We start from the raw sequence: 23,379 nt of genomic DNA, 5'->3' as shown, positions 1-23,379 counted from the left end.
GGGCTGATTTCCTTCAGAATGGATAGGTTTGATCTTCTTGCAGTCCTTTGGACTCTCAAGAGTCTCCTCCAGCACCATAATTCAAAAGCATCAATTCTTCGGCAATTAGCCTTCTTTATGGTCCAGCTCCCACTTCCATACATCACTACTGGGAAAACCATAGCTTTAACTATACGGACCTTTGTTGGCAAGGTGATGTCTCTGCTTTTTAAGATGCTGTCTAGGTTTGTCATTGCTTTTCTCCCAAGAAGCAGGCATCTTTTAATTTCGTGACTGCTGTCCCCATCTTTGGCTTCAGAGAATATAATCAATCTGATTTTGATGCTGCCCATCTAGTGATGTCCATGTGTAGAGTCGTCTCTTGTATTGTTGGAAAAGAGTGTTTGTGATGACCAGCTTGTTCTCTTGACAGAACTCTATTAGCCTTTGCCCTGCTTCGTTTTGAACTCCAAGGCTAAACTTGCCAGTTGTTCCTTTTATCTCTTGACTCCCTACTTTAGCATTCCAATCCCCTATTATGAGAAGAACATCCTTCTTTGATGTCATTTCTAGAAGGCATTGTAAGTCTTCATAGAATTGGTCAATTTCAGTTTCTTCAGAACCAGTAGTTGGTGTATAAACTTGGATTACTGTGATGTTAAAAGGTCTGCCTTGGATTTGTATTGAGATCATGCTATCATTTTTGAGATTGCATCCCAGTACCGCTTTCACAACTCTTTTGTTGACTATGAGGGCGACTCCATTTCTTTTACGGGATTCTTTCCCACAGTAGTAGATATGATGGTCATCTGAACTGAATTCGCCCATTCCCGTCCATTTTAGTTCACTGATGCCCAGGATGTCAATATTTATTCTTGCCATCTCATTTTTGACCACATCCAAGATTCATGGTTCTTACATTCCAGGTTCCTATGCAATATTTTTCTTTACAGCATTGGACTTTCCTTTCACTTCCAGGCATATCCGCAACTGAGCGACCTCTCGGCTTTGGCCCATCCGCTTCATCAGCTCTGAATCTACTTGTACTTGTCCTCCGCTCTTCCTCAGTAGCATGTTGGATGCCTTCCGACCTGAGGGGCTCATCTTCCAGCATCATAACTTTTATATGCCTGTTGTCTTTGTCCATTGAGTTTTCTTGGCAGAGATGCTGGAGTGGCTTGCTGGTTCCTGCTCCAGGTGGATCACGTTTAGTCAAAACTCTCCACTATGACCTGTCCATCTTGGGTGGCCCTGCATGGCATAGCTCATAGCTTCTCTGAGTTATTCAAGCCCCTTCGCCATGACAAGGCAGTGATCCATGAAAGAGTTTTTTTCAAACTGTTTGCCAAAATGTATTACATCATGTTTGAAATGGAGTTTGAAACAGAATTCACATATTTTACTGTCCTCAAAATATAATACAGTGGAACTTCGGCTGCTGAACGTAATCTGTTCTGGAAGACTGTTCGGCTTCCGAAATGTTCAACAACTGAGGCACAAAGGGCTGTTGGCAATTTCCATTGAGAAAATTGAAAAACACGCTGTGGAAGCCATTCAACTTCCAAGGCTCATGCAAAAACGGTAGCAATTACATCCAGGTTTTGGGTGTTTGATTCCGAAATGTTCAGCTTCTGAGATGCTCGAAAACCAAGGTTCCACTGTACTCTTCTTTTTAAGTGAGGTTAACTCTGAGAGTAGATAAATAGGTACCGCTGCGGTGGAAAGGTAAACAGTGTTTCCGTGTGCTCTGGCTTCCGTCACGGTGTTCCGTTGCACCAGAAGCGGTTTAATCATGCTGGCCACATGACCTGGAACGCTGTCTGTGGACAAACGCCGGCTCCCTTGGCCTGAAGTGAGATGAACGTCGCAACCCCATAGTCACCTTTGACTGAACTTAACTGTCCAGGGGTCCTTTACCTTTTACCTTACTGCATTATTTTCATTCTATTTCCAGCCTAACAATTGGTTTTGTATGCAAAATAAAATAATTTTCAATAAAAAGTAAAGTGAATGACTTTGAAATATAGAACAGCAGCTTTCAAATGGCAAATAACAATCACTACACTTTTTTATGAAATGTATTTTTTTTAGCTCAAAGACCAAGGAGTGACCAAAGGAGTTAAAACTAAAGAGAGATTATTCTACATGTAATCATAATGTATAACTATAGAAGCTATTTCCAGTTAAAATATTTAGACAAAACAGCAATAAAACAAAACAGCAGCAAAATCAATACCAGCCAGGAAATTCCATATATTAAATTACAGTCTTTTGCTGAACATAAATACAATTGCTGAACAGAAATAGTAAAAAACAAAACAAAAACACTTCTGCAGAATAATCCTATGCATATTTATGTGGAAGTAAAGCCCACTGTGTGGAATGGAGCTTACTTCTAGCTAAGTGTACATAGGATTAAATAGGTTTTTGCCCTCACTATATCAATATTTAATAGAGATTTTTTGTGAGACGGGTGGGAAATGGAGAAAAAGAAAAAGAAATGCAATGCAATGCATTGTAATGTAATGAGATAACCACCTTACTTCAGAGAGTCTTCAGTGAGTAATACATTCTTTTAACATAAGTTTCCAGTTTGTGTTCTGTATCTAAGGAACACATTCTGTTTTTGCCTACTGGTTTCTGCACTGGGAAAGCTGGGTAGCTGGCCTGGTCTTCAATGTTATCACCAGGATCCTTAGTCTGGGTCATTTTACAAGTCAGCTTGTTTCTGGCTGGCAGATCATGTAATTTAATCTCAACAGTATTAAATTAGAGACTGCCACAAGCCTTCTCCAGCCTGGTATTCAGAAGCTTAAGGGAACAAGATCGGAAGAGCCTAATAGTGTCCTTTGCACTCCATCACCCTGCCTGAATATATACACCTATTTCAGCTAGTAGGCGATCCCTGACCAGCAGTGTCTCCCTTTTGGAATCACATTTTCAAGCTCACAAGAGCATTGATCACCTTGTTGGTAGTAAGTTATACAAAATGGATTGGGGCAGAGATAACTGCAGCAAGGCACCATTACTTTTTCGGGGAAGCTGTTGCTGCCATGTATTCAACTACTGGACCATTTGCCACTTTTTCTGAGTCTGAGGCTCTTACCCATCTCTGTGGCTCCTCCTGAAAACATCTACTCTTCTCATTGCAACATGGTACAAATAAGTAATGCATTTTCTTGAATAGCCCTTCAAATATCACTGAATTGGCCTGACCCACTTTTACTTCCAGCTCAGTCTTCATGGCAACCTGAGAGGAAATGATAGGTTTGTATATGGTTGATGGAGTGCTTCAGAGGCAGCTACTCTGTTCAGAGCTTCCAGAAATTATCTCCCCTGGGCAATCTGGCAAGCCCCCTCTCTTGCTGTCTTTAGATGTGTTGTGAAGACCTGTAAGTTTTTTATGAGTCAATCTTAAGGTCTTTATGCTAACTCTGAATTGAAACACTGATTTAAAGCTTATTCTATGATCTTCCATTCAATGCAACTTAAAACAGCTTTAAAAGGCAGCACAAAACAGTCCATCACCCGAAGTGGGTAGCAGTTGCTTCCTGTCATTCCCTCCCCCCCCTCTTCCACACCTCACTGCATTTTCCTTTGTTCTTCTCCTCTTCCTGCCTGCCACCACCTTGCAGTTGTTGCTGCTCCTGCTCCTCCTGTCCATACTGCCACCTCCAGTTCAGGGCCATTCATACTCCTCAGCGCTGTGTTCTACGGGAATGAGGCTGTTCCTCAGAATGAGGCATTGTGGCTGAAATAGGCACAGAGAGTGTCTGCTGCTTTGCCACTATAGCAGCAAAAATAATTCAAACTTTAACCAAGTTAAACTAAGATGGCCACGTGTTTGCCACTTTAGTGGCAAAGTGGCAGCCGTGATGCAGGCACACTCCATAGTCACCTTAATCACAATACCTCACTCTGAGGAAGGGCCCCTATTTCACAGTAAGGAGTGGTGGGCTCAGATAACCCTTTTGGAGTGCCGCCATCCAAATCCCCGCAACAGGTGACTGCACTTCACAGCAGGCAGATAGCCAGTCATTTGTGGATGTGATGGCAACTGCTTCTACAACAGGCAGACTGACTGATGGCTGAGCAGTCCACTGACCTCTGTGATCAGCCACCTGAAACATACCGTATGTCTCATCCTGCTTAATTATAGGGCCCTCCCTGTTAAAAAGGGCATCAGTCAAATTCATGCAGGAGAAGGCTACCAGTGGCTACTAATCATGGGGACTATATATTATCTCAAATAATGGAGGCAGTATGAGTGTGGAAAACTGCTATTGCACTCATGTCTTGCCTTTGAGCTTCTCATAGGTATCTTGTTGGTGACTGTGGATGGGCCTTTGGTCTAATCCAGAAGGGCTCTTCTTATTTTTAGTATTGCTTTTATAACTTAGATTGTAGGCCACCTTGCAAAGACTTTATCTTAAGTGAAATATAAAAAAAACTTCATCTTATTTATGCTAATCATACTCTGTGTGCTTTCTATCTTCTGAAGTGGAATTCCACCTTGTTCTGTGAGCCTCTCTGCACCCAAAAAATAAATCAGCCGAGTCCCTAAAAAAGGAAAAAAAGGAGGAAGCTGTTTGCTTTAAGCATACAGGCTACTAGATAGTTGCTGTACTAGACAGTTGCTGGATAATAGTTAAATTAATAGCAGTAGTGTTGCTTTTTAGTTAAATTGCTGCTGAAAGAAAAGTCAAAATATTTATTGAGTCCATTATGTACTTTTATATTGCGTGCTCTCTAATGGGAACATAGCTATTAAAGATATAGCTACTAGGCTGACCTGCATGATATTCTCAAAGTACTTTTTGGTGATATTAGTACATGCATAACAAATGAAGAAGAATGTTGCATGATGAGATATTTGAGTGTTTTAGGCATGAAGTTCTCATTTTTAAAGACTACTCTTAAATAAGTGGCTTAAGGGCTGGAAGTCATAGCTAGTCTTAGAGAATTACCTTTTATCAAAGTAAAAGTAAATAAAAGTTTTGTTATATGTTACACTTTGCCTGAGATATAAATTAGTACCATTTCCAATCAGGAGCTCAGCAGAACAACTGAGTGTTCTAATAAAGAGTTTTTCCACTTAAGGTTTAAGAAATATGTACAAAACTCTCCTAAAGCCTGCAAAGGGCCTTCCATTCTTTATTTAATTACACTGTACATTGACTTGATTTAATTAAACAAAGAAATGCAAAATTTATGTTGTTCCTGTGCTCCAAGGAAGGAGGGAGTAGAGCACTTCTAGCAGAGCAGTTAAGAAGAGACTTCCTTTTGTGTTGCACTTCCCAGGCACAGGTCCACGCTTTAAAGCTCCGTATCTGAGCGTTTTTCTGTTTCTTTTGGTCCCTCTGCTTCCCCTGGGAAAACATGCATTTGACTGCTGAATCAGAGCAAACAGCAATCCACTGAAAACCCAATTGCCATTTGCTCCGATTCAGCAGTAAGACATGGGTTTCCCGGGGGAAAGGGCTGGGACCAGCAGCGTAGCAAGGTCAGGTGGTACCCGGTGGTATCAATCCCCCCCCCCATTGATTTTCGCCTGCAAAAATGGTTTGACTTTTTTGGGGGAGCCAGAGTTGTTGAACTTTTTTGGGGGAACAAAAGTTGTGACGCCTCTGGCTGGGACCAAAAAACCCACCACCACTCGGACATGGAGCTTTCATGCCTGAACCTGTGCCTAAGCATGGCACAAAAGGAAGTCTGGATTTGCCCTTGCTGGCTGCCTGGACTTTCTCCTTCCTGTTGCTGCTATGCTGCCCTAGCAGTTGAGAAAATGGAGCAGGAAAAAATTAGCTTCAAGAAATGGCAAAGATGATACAGCTCCTTTCTTTCCAGAAGTGGATGGACGGTGAAGGGTGAGGCAGCATTTGAAATTCTCTTCAGCCCTTTCTTTGTGTAGGGGCAGCTTGTAGCAATCACTTTCAGCATTCCATGCAAGCAGAGTTCATTGCTTGGCGTGCGAGCAATGCAATGCCTAAAATAATTTTACAGATTAGTGAAGTTTGAGAAATTATGCATTGAAAAGTAGAGATAAGTTACATTAGTAAATTTAGAGCCATTCAGTGCTCATCATGTCAAGCTGTATAACAACCTATATTCCAATTTTTCCTCTTCTGCTTACAAGAACATTTACAGTGTTAGTTTTTTCTTGCCCCAACCTGGCTTGTGTGCTTTGTTTCATGCTTCACAGTCTTTTGAAAACAATACAGTACAAAGTTAGTGGTGACTCTTGACGATTTCAGTAGGTTTGAAATGAATTTAACTGTGTGTGGCTTTGTGTCATTTTCCCTGCTGCGACCTTTGTCATGATCATCAACATTCTTTCATGCCTGGTAGGTAATTTTTCTTTCTGTCTTGCCAGACGCTATCCCAGCTGAAAAACATTTTGACAGGCTTGCTGTCTCTGGATGCTTACTCCCAGAAGTCTATTAATGTCTCTGCTTGCCATTTTTCTCTGCTTTGAAGAATTTAGGTGCCCCATTGTTTAATATTGTGACCTGCTGTACATTCCATCTACCTGACTTGCAACGAATCTGAAGACCAGACCCACCTTATCTCCTCACCCCATCCTAGCACTTTTAAGGGTAATCAGACATGGGGGTCTAGCTGGTGGAGCAATCTGGAAGGTTAGCAAAACTGAGATGGAGATTTTTCTACAGTTGTTGGGAATGGTTGTAAAGTGTAGCTGCAGAGCATGGAAAGAAAGAGTGGTGGCAAGCAGAAGGAAAGACTCATGGCTGCGGTGCCAAACAGCTTCAGGGCCAAGGTGAGGGACAGGGCTGCTTATCTACAGAGTCTAAAGGGTTATACCTTGAATAAACCAGTCAAAGAGCCAAGCTAAAGGTGAGTTAGGACCAAAGAGACATTTCACATTAGGAACTTAAAAATTGGGGGAGGGGGTGTACTAGGGTGACAATATCATAGATGCTATTTTGTTGAAGCATATGACTTAGATGTAACATTACCATAGACTTAGTGATAGGATGTCAACTTGGAAGAGAATAGAGGACAGACAGACAGGATGGAGCCCGTGGTCCAGTCACCTTGCCAATATTTTTTTATGAGAAATCAGAAAATTTTTTAAAAAAAGATTTTTTTTAAATCACCTTAGTGTGATTTAATATTTGAGTGTGTTGCATAGAATTAGGCCTGAGCTATACTTTCTCCTCAATTATAGCTTTGTGTGATTCTTTTCTGCAGGCAAAAGCCCAACATAAGGACATGAATTCATGATGGTGGGAAAGCATTCCGAATTGTTTCTGGGAAGGGGTGCTTACTTTGTTTTTCATTTCATTTTCTAACAGTTTAAAAATCACTGCCTCTTTCTGCAGTGGTGTTTACTTTTGTTTCCTCCCCCCGCCAAATGTTTTAGCTGTAGGAAAAGTACCATATTCTCCCCCTTCCAATTGTGGCAACATTTGTTGCAGATGATCACAGCATTTTCAACACTATCTTCTCACTTTGAATTTTGTTCATTTAGTATAAGGATCTGAGAAAATAAAAACAAAGATAAAATTACAACTCCCATTTTAAGTTGTTACAATGCTCCTAAGTGAAATATAATTGATGTGTAGGTCATTTTAATGGTAACACCCACAACCTCTACTCACAGCTAAGTGAACTGTGGGGAGAGGCATGAGCGTGCATGTCTGAAGCCAGCTCCGGACTTCACCAGAGGTGTGATGAACTACCAACTAACTTCCACAAGTCACCAACAAGGGATAGCCTGGCAGCAGTGATTCATGCACTGGTAAACCTTGATGCTTTCTTACTGTAATGTGCTCTATGTGGGACTACGCTTGCACCTGGTGTGGAAGCTCCACTTGGTGCAAAATGCTGAGATGGGGGCAGACTAGCAGACTAGCTCGTAAGTATGATTCTTAATAGGTTGCACTGTTTCTACATATGTTATTTGAGCCAGGATCAAGGTTCTTGTGTAGATTTACAAGGCCCTGAACAACATGGGTCCACGATCAGTGATATCCTGATCACTGTCAACTTTGGGGGAGTCTCTGTTGCTGGTTTGCCATTGCTCAGATGTATGGCTCATGACCTCTAGAAGTGGTGACAGATGACATGATAGCCATCTTCAAATAGCTAAATGACGTGGAAGATTCTTCTTTTCTGCTGCTCCAGAGGGTAGGACCCAAACTAATTATAAGAAATGAGATTTTGACTAAACATCAGGAAGAACTTTTTGATGATAAGAGCTCCTCAACAGTGGGAAAATACTACCTCAGAAGGTGATGGACTCTTCTTCACTGGAAGGAGAGGGTTTGGAAGGCCATCTGTCAGGGATTCTTTAGCTGTGTTTCCTGAATTGCAGGGGGTTGGACTAGATGACCGTTTGGGGCGCTTCCAACTCTATGACTGTGATTCTAAGCCTTGCATTGAGTGGAACTCTCTCCTGAGATTAGACAGGCACCTTCCTTACTGAACTTCAGGTGCATGACAAAGACTATGGGCTTGTTCCAGCAGACATTTTAAGATAACATTCAGTTTTATGATAATTTTTTATTGTCCTACTTCCTGGGGATAATTTTTATGTACACTGTTTAGAAATGCTAATAATCCAGCAGTTTATAAATTTATTAATTAGATAAAATACTATTTTAATATAAATGAAATGGTATTCCTTTCCAGACTGAAATCATTAGGTAAAATGTAACTCATGGTTAAGTTATCACATCTAAAAATTAACCCAGAAACTTTAGTTGTCAGGTCTTGGCATCATATTTCATGGAAGGGCAAAAGTGCAGGATGTAATAAAGCTCAGCTGGCTGTCTCACTTCAATAAGAAAAAAAAAATTGATCCAGAGTAGCCCTCTGAGATTTCTCTGAAATCTACATTAATTGATTTTTAGGGAAATCCATAACCAAGGCTAACCTTCTATACAATAGGCTAAAACCTGACTGTTGCTACTGAGAGCCCATAGTTATTAGCTAAGCTGCTTTGATGTTGTGGAATGTCTGCAAATACTCTTAACTGCTTGGTGTGAATGTGAAAATAATAAGTTAATTTGGCTATAGGGAAACTTCCAGTGTGGCAAAGGTTAAAAGAAGTCATTTGGGTGACATTCCTCAAAAGCAAATCAGCTTGTTTACGGTATGTGAACAGAGTAGATGGCAGATATTCTTCTTAGTAAGCACAAACCTATTCTCATAAGGAAGATAGCTTGCCCAAAGATGACACACAGGAAGGTGAAGATCTCCCTCATCAGAATCTTATTGCTTCATCCATAGTTCTTCTTAAGGCCTCTCAACTAGTTAGATGGTCTTAAGGAGGAAGAATAGGGCCATATCAGGCCACAGTTCACAGTTAATAAGCTGTCTTTGGCAGCTTGCCTACATGACAGATGCCTCTCTGTCAGGGCCATGGTGCCAACATTGCTAAAAGATTCCAATTATGACTCAGATCATGAGAGGTGAGTGACCTATCAAAGATCTCACTAGTATAGATGTTGTATACAAAGGTTCTGTTTCTTGATGACCACATGAACAAATTGTTGCAGAGCCCATGTCCCTTCCCCACTTTTTCTCTAGTGGTTTGCATATCCTGGTTTCAAATTCTGAAAAACAGTTTTTTGGTTCAGATGTTATGAAAAACACTGTTTCTTGTGACAGTCTGTTGAGAGACTACTGGACACTGGGACCATGGAAGAGTCACCCTCCCCCCCCCCAAAAAAAAATATTGGAAAGGAGTCGTACTCAAACATTTGCAAGCATGCAAATTATAAGGATGATTTGAAACCTTATATGGAAAATTGCCTTAGACTTTTGATCCCATTACTTCACTATTCCCTACAGCATTGTTCACCACTGTTGATCCCCAGATGTTGGACTGCAACTCCCATCATCCCCAGCCACCTTAGTGGTTGCCAGGGTCAATGGAAGTCATAGTGCAACAATATCTGGGGATCCAATATTGAAAAACATTAGTCTACACTAACTCCCAGTGGCTCTCCAGGGCTTCAGGTAGAGCTGTTAGCCATTCCTTCTGTAGATACCAGAGACTGGATCCGAGGACACTGTGTATGCAAAATGTGTGCTTTACTTCTAAGTTATAGCCATTTCCCCCAAACACAATAATTCAGGGCTGAGCTTTGTCTCTGAGGTCGTGCCCATTGCACCAGCAGTCATTTGTATATCACCTTAGAGGCATGTACTTGCACATTCTAGCATGTCCATCCTGTTGCATAGGTACTTTTGATGGTATCGTCAGCATATGGAACTGCTGTTTGATCTTTCTATGTTGCCCAGAACTTCCATAAAGATCACTAGTGTCACTAGTTCCTTAGGTGCAAAGGTTCGTGGGAAATAGAGTGCCTCTTCATCAGACCTTTCCAGTGAGAAAGCAGTGTAAGCCAAAGCTCTGTCTCTGTAGTTGGAGGTGCTGAAGGAGCAAGACTTACTAGTAAACTGGAAAAGAAGACTCTAGAGTTAGCCCCGACCATTCAGTATTTGTCAATAGTAGCCCAATTACGCAAAATCTAATATGTAGGAAGCAAAAGTGTGTTAACTGTTGGCAAGCATTCCACCCTTCTCTGCCCCAGAGCCTTCTGCTTTGATTTCTTCCACTGAAGCCGTGCATTAGGTAGATGTCCTGTGCTATGCCTTTCCATTTTCGAACAGATGTTTTAACAGTGGTGGTTAATACTGTAGAGAGGTTACCAGATCCACAAGTCAGAACCAAAGTAATTCAGTTCTGGATATGGGCAGAGAAAAATTAATGTTCTTCCTGGTTATCCACATCATGTCACCAGGCTGATAACTGTAATGAGCCAGATCTAGCAGAAAGACTAAAAAACAACAAAATAAAACAAAACACACACACAACTCTTGAAATAATTTTTAATTTTTTATTTATTTTGACTGCATTATACCAACATAGCCACCTCCCTGAATCTAGAAACAACTCTTGAGTGACTGATGAGGATTTCAGCCATCTGATGGAGGAACTTTGATCAGATGCAAAGTAATCTGCTCCATACCAGGTCAAAATATTTGTCCACCTAGCCCAATATCATCTAATCTCAATTGATTAGTTGTTCTTCATTGTCTCCACCAGGAGTCTTTCACATCACCTGCTACCTGATTTTTTAAAAATATCAGGCATTGAACGTAGAACTTTTGGCATGCAAATCATGGGCTCTACCACTGAACTAAATGAATTGGTCTCACAAGTAATGAATATATGTACTAGACCAGTATATACTGATGCCCAGAAGTGGCCAAATGAACTTTCATCCGTTTTCACTACTTGGATAACTTCTCAATAATTTTGTATATCAGTTTACAATACAGTGGTACCTCGGGTTACATACGCTTCAGGTTACAGACTCCGCTAACCCAGAAATAGTGCTTCTGGTTAAGAACTTTGCTTCAGGATGAGAACAGAAATCGTGCTCCAGCGGCACGGCGGCAGCAGGAGGCCCCATTAGCTAAAGTGGTGCTTCAGGCTAAGAACAGTTTCAGGTTAAGAACGGACCTCCGGAACAAATTAAGTACTTAACCCGAGGTACCACTGTACATATATTTTAGACCCGAATTTTTTAACAAATCACTAGACAAACCCCCTACTGGTTTCTTATTTAAAGTCTTCTTTCCTCAACTTTGTTCCTTAGAAAAACCTCCATGTAAATAGGACTGTGTGCCCTGCAATTCAACTAAATACATGTGTGTAATCTAAAATCTCATGCAATAGGGTTGGGATAATTTCAAACACAACAGTTAAGCTTTAAAATCATAAAGTGGCTTTTGAAAGTAGAATAGTTAAGTTGAACACTAATCTTACCAAATCAATTTCTAATTAACTCTGGGTAAACACAGCCATGTTTCTATTGTATTTTTGTAGGTTAGTGACAATTGTAACCTCAGAAAATGTAAAAGGAAGAATGCATTTTTAGGTAGCTTTTAAGAATTGTCTTTACTTTCTGGTAACAACTGATTGATAAGACTGGCCAAATTTTATAGACCTGTACAAAAATTCTAATGAGAGTCTTCTTGCTGTTGCTCCTTTGTCCAAAAAGCATTTCACTTTTATGTTATTTTTCCATCCCACCCCAATAACTCCGTTGTGGTGTAGTGGTTAAGAGCAGTAGACTCGTAATCTGGTGAACCGGGTTCGCATCACCGCTCCTCCACATGCAGCTACTGGGTGACCTTGGACTAGTCACACTTCTTTGAAGTCTCTCAGCCTCACCTCACAGAGTGTTTGTTGTGGGGGAGGAAGTGAAAGGAGAATGTTAGCTGCTTTAAGACTCCTTCTGGTAGTCATAAAGCGGGATATCAAATCCAAACTCCTCCTCTTCCTCCTCCTCCTCCTCCTCCTCTTCTTCTTCTTCTTCTTCTTCTTCTTCTTCTTCTTCTTCTTCTTCTTCTAATTATCAGTTCTTCTTGCCCAACAGTACCATAGCTCCATTTTCTCTCTCTTCTAGCCAGAATATTCTTGCTTCTCTTCCCCAGAGTCCAGCTGCTTTGCATCCTCCATATATTACTTTCATTCCTTCTTTGGTTTTAGCTTATTCACCAATATTTGAATGGGAGAGTAAGGAGGGCAAAAAGAGGACACTACGTTAGATTTGCTTTCTAAAATTGCCCTGGAATTGCATTGAATTATTCGTGAGTCACACTGTGTCTCTTGAGCCACACTTAAACCATCCCTGCGGTATGCAGATATTTGTTAATTGATCATAATTAAATCTGTTGTCTATTTGATATTTAAATTTATTCACATCTAACAAGAAATATCAATACAATAATATTTCCGTGAGTCCCCAGTGTGAAACTTTGGATTGGAGCCAGACTAGTTGCACTTGGTTCCCATTGAAATCTATATGAAAAGTTAGTCATGACTAAAGTCCTATTGAACTTAAAACAATTAAAAATTGGACCTCAATCTATATTTATTTAAATTTCATAAAATTTGTTCACTGTGGGATTGTAAAAAACAACAACATACCACCAGAACAGTTTGAAAAAAAAAGAGGTAAAGCAATAAAATTATTGATAAAAATAATTAACAATGATAAGTTAAAACATTAAAAAATTAAAATAGACAATAAACTACAATGCGCAATGATCTCTACTAGCGACTTCATGTAGACATTAGATCACTATGACTTCTCTGTGGTCATAATATGCAGACAAAAATGTAAAAATGGAAATGATCTTCAGTTTTCTATTTATTTATTTATTTAACTTGTTTGTCACTTGTCACCCAAGGGTCCCCAAGCAATTTATATTGAAAATCGTATATATTATACATTATACCATAGAAAGAGGGGGTCCTATACTACTTTAGAGGGGATCCTATACTACATTAATATCCTATACAACTTATTTGGGGGGGGGGACTTTAGCAATACCCAAAAATAAACAAAGCAATATTACTGCTCACTAGCAGATAAACATCAAAACTCAGCACCAACACCCCACTCCCTAGCCCTAGTTCATCTCAAACTTGTGATTTCCCCCCTTAAACACTCTACCCCACCCCGAAGTCAGGTATCAAGACCAACTGCTTTAAATCAGGGGGCCTGGGTCCTCCAGAGATTGTCTGACATCTCCTCCTTTCAGGGAGAGCAGCAGCAAAACAGAGCAGAAAGATGGTCAAAGTCTAACATGCTCTGCAGTTGTCCCAGCTGCTACTCCTCTCCTGCTGCAGATAGGTATCTGATCAACTTATTATTGGAGAATTTTAAGAAAATATGTGGTTACTTTTTAATAAGGAATGTTTGAACACTATCAAAATGGAACTACATGCCATGTGTACGGAATGCTAATAACATTGGCAATGGTATTGAACATTTAAATTGCCTCGCTTCAGTATCATTATGACAAAATGCAAGCTTACCTAAAACATGGTGTTGATCCTCTACAAGGGCCAAATCAAACTATACCTCAGACCTGCTCACTTTTTATTTGACAAACCTTCCTCTGGTAAATATGAAGCATGACTCACTAAAACATGCTGCTAGAAAATCAAATCAATAACTTAGTTCTTTCAGTTAACTGATTAATGTTGACGTTATGTATTATTTAACATGTTTTAGTGTACATACCTTATTTTTCATGGTCTGGGTATCCCTGTTTCTTTTGTGTTTCCCTCATCTTTCATTTTCACTCTGAAACACTGAGCATTGTGGCTGTCATTCATTTGGCTCTGCAGGGGTTCCCTTTTGAGCCTATCAGTGTACTTCCTTAATTAGCTGTAAACCTGCTTATTCCTTTTTCCTTAGGGACTAAAATTGCTTTCCGTGCACAGGCTTTCATAATAGCCCCCACTGTATTTTATTTTATTTTATATAGGGAGTTTCCAAGTGGCTGATAGAATATCTGATTTTCAGCATGCAGTATTTAATATTATAAGGCAAATCTTATTAATTGGCACACTCTCCTATGATAGTGATAGCATATATAAGCTTCAGTTTGGTCCAGAAGAAGAGTGAATAGCAGTGGAATGATAATTTGTATTCATGGATGGTTGTATTTTAGATTTTCTCTGCTGTGCACACTACAAAACCTTTAACTGTGTTCCATTAGATGAATAGTCTTGCAGGCAAGTCACTGCCTTGCTGCACTGTACATGTATTGGAGTGATAGGTCTACAATCCTATAGTTTGCTAAGCGGATAGACTGGTACAGAGCACTTGATTGGTTTGATTGCTGTTAACATTAGTGAACAGAATGCAGCAAGCATCCAAAATGTGCTGCAGGTTTCTGCCTTTGGAGCTTTCGGAGCCCACAGTATATTTAAGTGGCAAATTATTTTGGGAGAATTTGAAAATCTGTGTGATAAATCATTGCTTCAATGCTTGGAGCACAGTATGTGCAGTAAGTAATAGAACAATAATGAAGAGTAGGCTGTGTGCTGTACTTTTAGCTGTCTACGGAGAATAAATTAAACTGGCAAAGGACAGAATTGCGTTTTATCTTATGCAAGATATGATGCAGCTTTTCAAAAAGTGAAGACAAAGAACCTATTGTTACATTCTCATTGCTACATGTTATCATTTGAAGAATATGGTTGCTATTTTTAGAGGGGTCTTTCTGCCTTGTTCTGCTGGGAGGGGGAGACCTATGTACGCTGTCATTGGTGTTAGTCATTTTTACAGGAGAGGAAAGGAGGAGGAGAAGCTGCAGAAATCCCCCCCTTTCCTCCTCCTCCTCCTCTCAGGCAGTAGTAACTGTGTGAAGATGCCTTGTCCTCGTTTTTATTACTTCTGAGATTTTATTGCTGGCAGCCAGATGTGCAGAAACTCCTGACGACAGCATCTATTCACTGCGTGTTTTTAAGAGGCTTAGAGAAATATGAGTAGAGTACATGAAAGCAGCTCAGCTTCACCCTTCAGTTGGGAATGCCCAGAAAGCTCACTGCTGTTTGGAATTCTTGCTACCGTGAAGAGAAAGCAGTACGGGTGCTAAATCTTCCACGACTGAATTAAAAGAATAATGACTGTACAATTAACTATCAACCCTTGCTCATTTAGTCACAGTTTTTATCGAAATCAGGAGAAATATGGAACTTGATTGGCATGTCTGCATTTGATGGTGACTGCAAAACAGATGAGTTTTTGCACAGGTGGTAAGGAGGAATAGAAGGGAAGAGAGAAAAATGCAATTTGAGACATTGCGCCAGGTCTGCAATTCTGTATTATCACATTTTCATGGAGTTTTCTCATCTCCTCCAGATATTTTACAAAATGATATTTTTGCACAAACGTTGGATAATGCTAGGTAAGTAAGACTGTAGCATTTCCCCCTTCAGCACTGGAACGTTCATGACAGCAGTATGTGCATGTGCTTGCTTTTCAGTTAGTAATTGCACATAATCAGACCTTGAAATATTAAGATGTGTATAGCAGAAATTAGTCTTTCATTAGTTATCTGTTGCTTTGCATAATATATTTAAATGAAACTTGTTATGCAGGAATTAAATGACTGCATTACTGCAATAAAAATGTGCAAGCTGCAATGTGGGTACATTCTGAAGCACTTTAACTAGCATGATCAGATAGGTAGCAGCAAGTATAGATCCCATGCACTTATGAAATATTCATGGAATATTTGTGAGGCAAAATCATTGCTGTTTGAAAATGGCAATGCACAAGGTTGTGACCACTTGACCGTAAATAATTTGCTATAGGGTGTAAATTAGCAGTCCTGCATACATTTTGCAAAAATATGCAGAAGGAATATCCTTGGGAGGGAAAGAGGTTGTTTCTGAGCTTAGCACATTTCCATAACTATCTTAAGTATATCCATTATGAATGATTAGATTATGTTTTGCAGCAGGTCAACCAGTCTTGAACACTATTTCATTATGGGTTCTCATTGTTATTTTAGTGAAGTGATTGGAAGAAAGGTTTGTTGATTAAAGTGAGTGGTGGTTGTTTCGGGTTCTTACATGTATTTAATGCTATCCTGCATTTTCTAGTAATTGGTATGTTTTGTGACATTTAATCAGTAGGCATTCCCTGCATAAATGGCATTTAGAACTTTAAAAAACATTTAGGTATTTAATGAGGCAAGTAAAAAATATTTAGCTGAAAGGATGTGTGAAGGTGAACAAGGGAGAAAGCAAGCAATAGTTTTAGATTAGCAATGCATTGTCATAAGTGTTCTAGAATAGGGAGCAAGTAATACTCTGAACAGCATCTTTTTTATTTGAAAGAATTTTGGGAAATGTTCCACTTCCCCCCTAAACAGCACAAACTGCTGTTAATTACAAGGCTATTATGGTATTATTGATTATTGTCCTTAGCACTTTCCTCTTCTGTGTACCCACCATCATTTTGGTTCTTTTTCAAAACAAGTTTTGCATCACTTTTTATTGCCAATAATTAAACTGACAAGCTTTCACAATGATGCAGCCAGGTTTTAATAAATGGTGTTGCAAGATAGTACAGTTTAGAAGATCACAAGTTGTAGAGTTTTTTTTTTTTTTGTCATTTCTTCAAAACTTGTCAAATTGAAATAAAAATGGTTGAACTACAGATTAGTAGTCTAAAACACTGCATACCCCTAAAGTGCATATCACAAGGCCTGCAGGCTAGCTGACTGTTCTCAGGCGCCCATGAACCTATTCTGTTCTGCTCATGTGTGTTGTTGCAGTTCCCACTCAGCAGGCTTGCTTTTGGAAAAACACAAATTCCTTTTCTCTCTATGCTTTTTGTGTCTGTAAATCTTTGTACTGTGTTTAAAATAGCTTTAGATGTAGCAGTAAGCACATTCCATGAGAATGATTAATAAGAGAAGAACTGTGGCCTTAAACTTAGTTTTATATTTTAGTCTGAGGCTTATTTTACTTCTTCAAAGAATCCTGAGCTAGTTGTCCATGTCAGTTTGTGCTTTAGGGAAGAAGCTCTTTTTTATGCCCCCCCCCCCAACAATGGTATATATGTAGTATTAGGAACAAGCTGAGCCATGCATGCCTGCTATGGTGATTGCATTTTTATGGTGTTACTACAGTAGTTGAAAACTTTTAAAGACTTACATATGTAAGTAACTCTTATCCTGTCACTTAAGGAACTATAAATTATTTCAGTTGTCTTATTATCAATAATAAACTGAAGAACATATCGATTTGTTGGTAAATTGTTTTGAATTAAAGTAACAATTATGAACAACTTACATGTATCTTATTTGTTACTCTTTTCTGCTTACTATTGCAATAAATCAATTTTTTATTTCTGATTGTGCAGCCCTTCTCCTTTAAATATATTTAGACTGCAATCCCATGCACATGATCCTAGTAGTAAGCCCGACTGGACACTGTGGGACTTACCTTTAAGTAAATATGCTTAGGATTGTGCTGTTAGTTGTTACTTTGTTCATAACTAATTAATGAGTAGCTTGCATTTTTTTTTATAAAAAAAGAACATTTAACAGGGGGACATGCAAATGCTTTTAACAAATCATTTATATTCAAATTGTAGAAGAAAGTAGGTTTTAATTTTTTTAGTGGTTAAATAGGAAGGGTTCCTTGGCAGTTTTGATTTTATTTGTAGCTAGCATTTTATACCAGAGAGAGAGAGAGAGAGAGAGAGAGAGAGAGAGAGAGAGAGAGAGAGCGCTGCTGACTGGTAAGCACCGAATAAAAAATGTTAATACAAAATTTGTGCAGCCAGCATGTTCTTGCTTTGTACTGGTAATGTAGCATTAAATTTTATTTTCCTGGAGTGTGCCAGACACACACGCTTGTCTTTTGTGGAATCCAGAATATGTGTTGCCTTCTCACACGTGCTGCATGCTAGCAGTAGTATTTATCAAAGTGCCTCCTCCTCCACAGTTAGGAAGCTTACTGAGTGGCTCTTCTTTTATTAGCTGTATATTTAACTGGGGGCTTTCTTTTATAGCTAATCCTTTTGCTTCTATTAACTACACTGCAATGCTGCTGCATATACTGCTATTCTGGCCTGCATGCATGTGATTGTTGTGGTATGCCGTGCACTCCCAAACATGTGTCACTTTCCTAACATTCCTAACTCCATCTTGCTGAAGCAGCACAATTTTGCTCACAGGCCCACGGCAATTGCACACACATGCTAATAATGTGCACTAGTCTGGATGTATTCTTTATTTTAGTCATTGTATTTTATTATAAAACCCCCTTGTTGGAAGAATGATGTCTTTGCTTTAGCTGGTGCATAGAATGAACTTGTTTTTGCGTCTCCCATGTTGCAATGGAAATGCAAGGTGGTAAAGGGGAAATAATAGAATAATTATCTTACTCTCTTCTAAAAATGAATTGTAACAAGGTCCTAATTCAGTGCCTGCATTTGCCTCAATATAGTTTTATAGGGAGATTCTCTGGTAAGACACTAATGTCCTGTGGGCTTTGGTTTATTTAATCTTTAATTTTAATTAAAGTGGTTTTCAGAAAACCCTTCATTTTTTGTTATATTTACTGGCCTTTCTGAATGCTAGTCTTTCATCAAAGAATGAAAACCCAACTAACGTTGGGTTGTCAGAAGCTCTATTTGCAGCAGTATTCTTTGCACTGCAATGGAGTTCAGAAGTGCTTTGGGCATATTCAGATGAACATATCATTGCGTAAGAATGGGTATCTTTGGTGATGAAAATTGCTACAAACTGTACAGAACCTAACTCTAATTATGCATTTTGCATTTGACCTCATTTGTTGTCCTTTGAGGATGAAAACATAGTGCCTTTAATGCTCAGAACAGCTTGCTTTCTCATCTCTTTTTTTAAATTCCTGCTGCTAACAGTGCGAAGGTGCCTGTTTGGCCACAGAGGGGCATAAGACAACTAATGGTTCCAGAGAAAAGTCAAATGATTATTCTTAGGCACTGTGCATGACAGAGAAGCAGCAGAGAGCTTTGTTTTGATGTTTTCTTATTTTCAAAGTCCTTCTATTGAAAAGAAAGACATGTTTCTTAAAAAATACAACAGGGTTGGCCTTGTACTATGAATTTTCATGCTTCTTTTTCAGTTATTTAGTGATTTGACTCAGCCTTGGGGAGAAAATAATACTGGATTACCCTTGCAGGATTATTATGTTAATAATAATATTATTTAATTTGGGAGAAGAAAAGGCTAATCCGGAGTGGGTCCCTAAGACGGTTGGATGGCGCCTTGTACACCTCCTTCTGGCAACTCTTGCAGCCAAGCTAGTGCCAAACATATTGTTTTGCTTTCCTTTGGACTACATCAGCGAGGCTAAGAGGGGGGATTGTCATCTGGGCAGCTCAAGATCGCCATACACACTGCCCAGGCTTGCGCCACGGCGGGTCACTTTGGTGCCACTAACACAGCAGTTTGACTTCACCCCCAGAGGCGCACTCCCAAGTCTCTCTAGACAGAAAGACGCCAACAAGAATGACAAAACATTGTACTCTAAACTTCACTGCTTTTTTGACTCATAACAATGTTACAATGTGATATCCAGTACAGTATTGTCATTGTGCTATATTTCTGTAGCAATTTTCTGTTTCTGTAGAAAATACGGTATTTTTTTCTATATACAAACAAAAAATCCAAAATGAACTGCTCCTTACACACATCTTATATGTTTACAATGTAAATGCACCATGAACCAACAGTAGTGGTTATGTAAACTACTGTATAAGAATAGTCCACTTTCCACAAATCCAACAACGAACTGTATCTAAACTGTGAAAAAGAAATTAAGTAAAGTGTCTGATCCTTCTAAAAATGTTGTGGCTGAAATCATTGTATTTTACTCACTTTATCTCTTGTGTCACTCTGATTCCTGAAAGTGTATTGCCACTATTTTCATTTGATAAGAGACCTGCAGTATTGCACTGACTCTTTGATTCTTTTCTTTAAGTTGTACAGTGGTACCTCGGGTTACATACGCTTCAGGTTACAGACTCTGCTAACCCAGAAATAGTACCTCGGGTTAAGAACTTTGCTTCAGGATGAGAACAGAAATCGTGCTCCGGTGGCGCAGCGGCAGCAGGAGGTCCCATTAGCTAAAGTGGTGCTTCAGGTTAAGATCGGACCTCCAGAACGAATTAAGTACTTGACCTGAGGTACCACTGTATCTTCAAAACTATTGCATAAAACTGGAACACTCTTAACATGGCCTCATTTTCAGTGCACTGTTTTCATATTATTTCGCCATAATAATCTTTTTATACTTCTTCTCGAAATACATGGTGCTAATAGTGCTATACCATGTCCTAGAAGGGCACTACTGGAACTCTTCACTAAGTGGTGAGAAATGGGGGGAGAGACTTGGGGTGTTTTACAGCTTTCACCTGGCCCTTCCTATTGCCCACAACCCACTTGCCTTGATTTGTTGTAAAACCTCAGAGGAGGTGGAGAAGACTGGAAACAGATGGCCTTTTTCAGACTGATTTGCCCATAGCCTTATAAAAGGCGCCACCACAAAGGAGCAGTAGGCTGCTACTGCTATGTCACCCTTGTAGAGGTAACACCATGCGGGTTGGTTCTGAAAGCAGTGATACTTGGGGAGCAATGAGAGTATGGGCACCACCCTCTAATATTCTGGAGAGGATGAGCTGCTGCTGAGTGAGAGACAGGAGTGAAAGAGTGTGTAAAGTGTGAGTGGGGGATACTGAAGGAAACAAATTTGACAAGAGTTTAGATGATGAGTTCTTGGTTACAATATTGGATCATTTGGTTATTCTGGATAACTAGCTAGCTAGTTAATTGTGTATGTTGCCATTGGTGTGCTGACATTGTGGTTCTTGTGTCAAATATTGTACTCTGTGGTGAAGCCTATGATGTCTGATGCAGAACAGGCAGTGTGATATGAGAGGGTGGTGGTTATGGGCATCCTGCAACAAGTTATTTCCAAGAGAGTATGATATGGCATGGTGATCCGAGAAACAGAGGAACAATGGCTTCAGGTCATCCTTTCTACTGATCCTACCTTGCATGTAACCAGTGACTTGGCTATTGAGGCCCCTAGCTGTTATTCAATGCCAGGTAATTAGACTACCCTCATCCATTATTTAATTATTGATGAAGGAGCTGACCTGGCTTATACAACCGAGACTGAGGTTGGCAAGCTGCGTAGAGTGGATTTGACTCAGCTCTGCCTGCTGGGGTTCTTGGTGCAGCACCATCCACAGTGGGAGAGTGGAGTCACTGTGGTCTATAGAACATCTATTCTGTTTAGCAGAAAACTCTTTCACTTCTAGTGAGCCTTGAGAGCCTGTACCTGTTGTTAGGACAATGAAACAGATTGGTGTATTGCCTACCTTGCTGCACCACAGCCTCTCTGGCCAAGCTGGAATCAAGTGTGGTGTTGGAGAATCCCCAGATGACTGTTCAGGGTGACTTTAGTTTTCATACTGAGGCTACCTTGCCTGGACTAGTTCACATCTTCATGGCCACCAGCACAACTATGGGACTGTCCCACAAAGGGAGGGGCACATCTTCTATTTGGTCTTCACTTCAGGGCACATGGGTATTGGAAGGTGGTCATAGTCAGACCACTATCTGGTAAGGTTTGGGCTTATGGCCTTAGTCCCCTCTCCACCACAGTGGTCTGCCCCTGGAGACTTATGGAATCTAATAGATTCCTGAATGCTCTGGGGGATTTTCTAGTAGCCAAAATTGCTGATTCTGTTGAGGACCTTACCTAATTTTTGAACACTGAGCTGAGGAGAGCTATTCACATGGTCATACTAGGTTGCATGCTGTGACACTGGAGCTTATTGTAGTCTTTGGTATTCCTCAGAGCTAGGAGAGATAAAGCAGTCTAGGGCTATAGCTAGAGCAGAAGTGATGCATAATCCATTGTGAAACAGGTGGAGCATTGTCAAGTAGCTGCCCAGCAGAGCTCTTTCTTGAGGTCAGAAAGTTGTTACTGCCTGCCCTACTTAATAGGGCATTGGAAGAAGCAAAGACCTGCTCAGATAAGTTTGCTAGGCACTTAGGGAACAAATTTACTCATCTTTATGCTGATCTTGATGCCACAGTTAGTATCTGGTGAGTCATCTAGAACGATGTATTCAGTTCTGTGGGATCAGTTCCAGTTACTGAGAACATGGGCAAAGTGCTTGTGGCTAAACCTTCTTGACCATTGCTCATCTTGGCTTGCTTATGCAAATGGGGAGATGACCTTGCATGCTAGGGTGTTCCCCAGCAGCTTGAAGGAGAAGGTTGTGGTGTGTCTGCCAATAACCCCTTATTTAGGTAAGGTAATTGAGAGGGTAGTGATGGTTCATCTGCAGACACTTTTGGAGGGAACTGATTAGCTGAACCCATTCCAATCTGGGTTCAGGTCTGATTTGGGCATGGAATCAGCCTTGGTTGTCCTGATGAATGACTTTAGCTGTGGAAGAGACAGGGGAAGCATGATCCCATTACTTCTGCTGGGTCTCTCCTGGATTGTCTCTGAGTTGGAGGCACAGTTTTATGGTAGTAGTAGTAGTAGTAGTAGAAGAAGAAGAAGAAGAAGAAGTTGTTGTTGGAACTATCAGAGCTCCTATACCCATTAGAGAGAGTACCTGGACTAGGGATTTTATTTAAATGCCCTAACTCAAAAGTATGATTCTCTATAAAACTATTACATTGTTACATTGAAGCAAATGTGTCGGGGGAAGAGGAGTTGGTTTTGATAGTTGTAAAAAAACACCTAACTGTTGATCTTTATGTCCCCACACCTGTGAATTTTTTAGATATTTTATTTCCTCCATATCTTATTTTCATTTATAAATTGTATTGCCAATAGACTCAAATTTTATCACAACAGACAAATGCAACATAATACTAAGGCCGTAACAGCACTCTGAAGGGATGGAGCTTCTGCTGCTGTTTCACTTTGCTGCATCATGGCAAATGATATAATGGAAAAGGAAGTGCATTCTTAAAACATTTTTGTAATGAAAAGACAGTTTACTGCAAACGGTAGTTGTGGGCCTTAAG

General features: G+C 40.0%; 1 protein-coding gene across 35 annotated transcripts in view; it reads left to right on the top strand.

The window, feature by feature from the left end:
• RIMS2 (regulating synaptic membrane exocytosis 2) overlaps positions 1-23,379 on the top strand; it is a 337,394-nt gene that overhangs the window by 96,164 nt on the left and 217,851 nt on the right. For 2 of the 35 annotated variants that reach the window (XM_077932801.1, XM_077932803.1), the window contains exon 1: positions 15,151-15,729. The exons of 28 other annotated variants lie outside the window; for them this stretch is intronic. In XM_077932801.1, coding sequence (XP_077788927.1) covers positions 15,608-15,729 — 122 coding nt within the window. In that variant the 5' untranslated portion in view covers positions 15,151-15,607. Of the gene's footprint in view, positions 1-15,150; positions 15,730-23,379 lie in introns of those variants that run through there. 5 more of the 35 variants (XM_077932802.1, XM_077932796.1, XM_077932798.1 and 2 more) reach the window with 4 other exon arrangements.

Source organism: Podarcis muralis, chromosome 8 (assembly GCF_964188315.1).
Source record: "Podarcis muralis chromosome 8, rPodMur119.hap1.1, whole genome shotgun sequence".
NCBI classification, from domain to species: domain Eukaryota; kingdom Metazoa; phylum Chordata; class Lepidosauria; order Squamata; family Lacertidae; genus Podarcis; species Podarcis muralis.
This window is presented reverse-complemented; position numbering and strand designations above follow the sequence as displayed.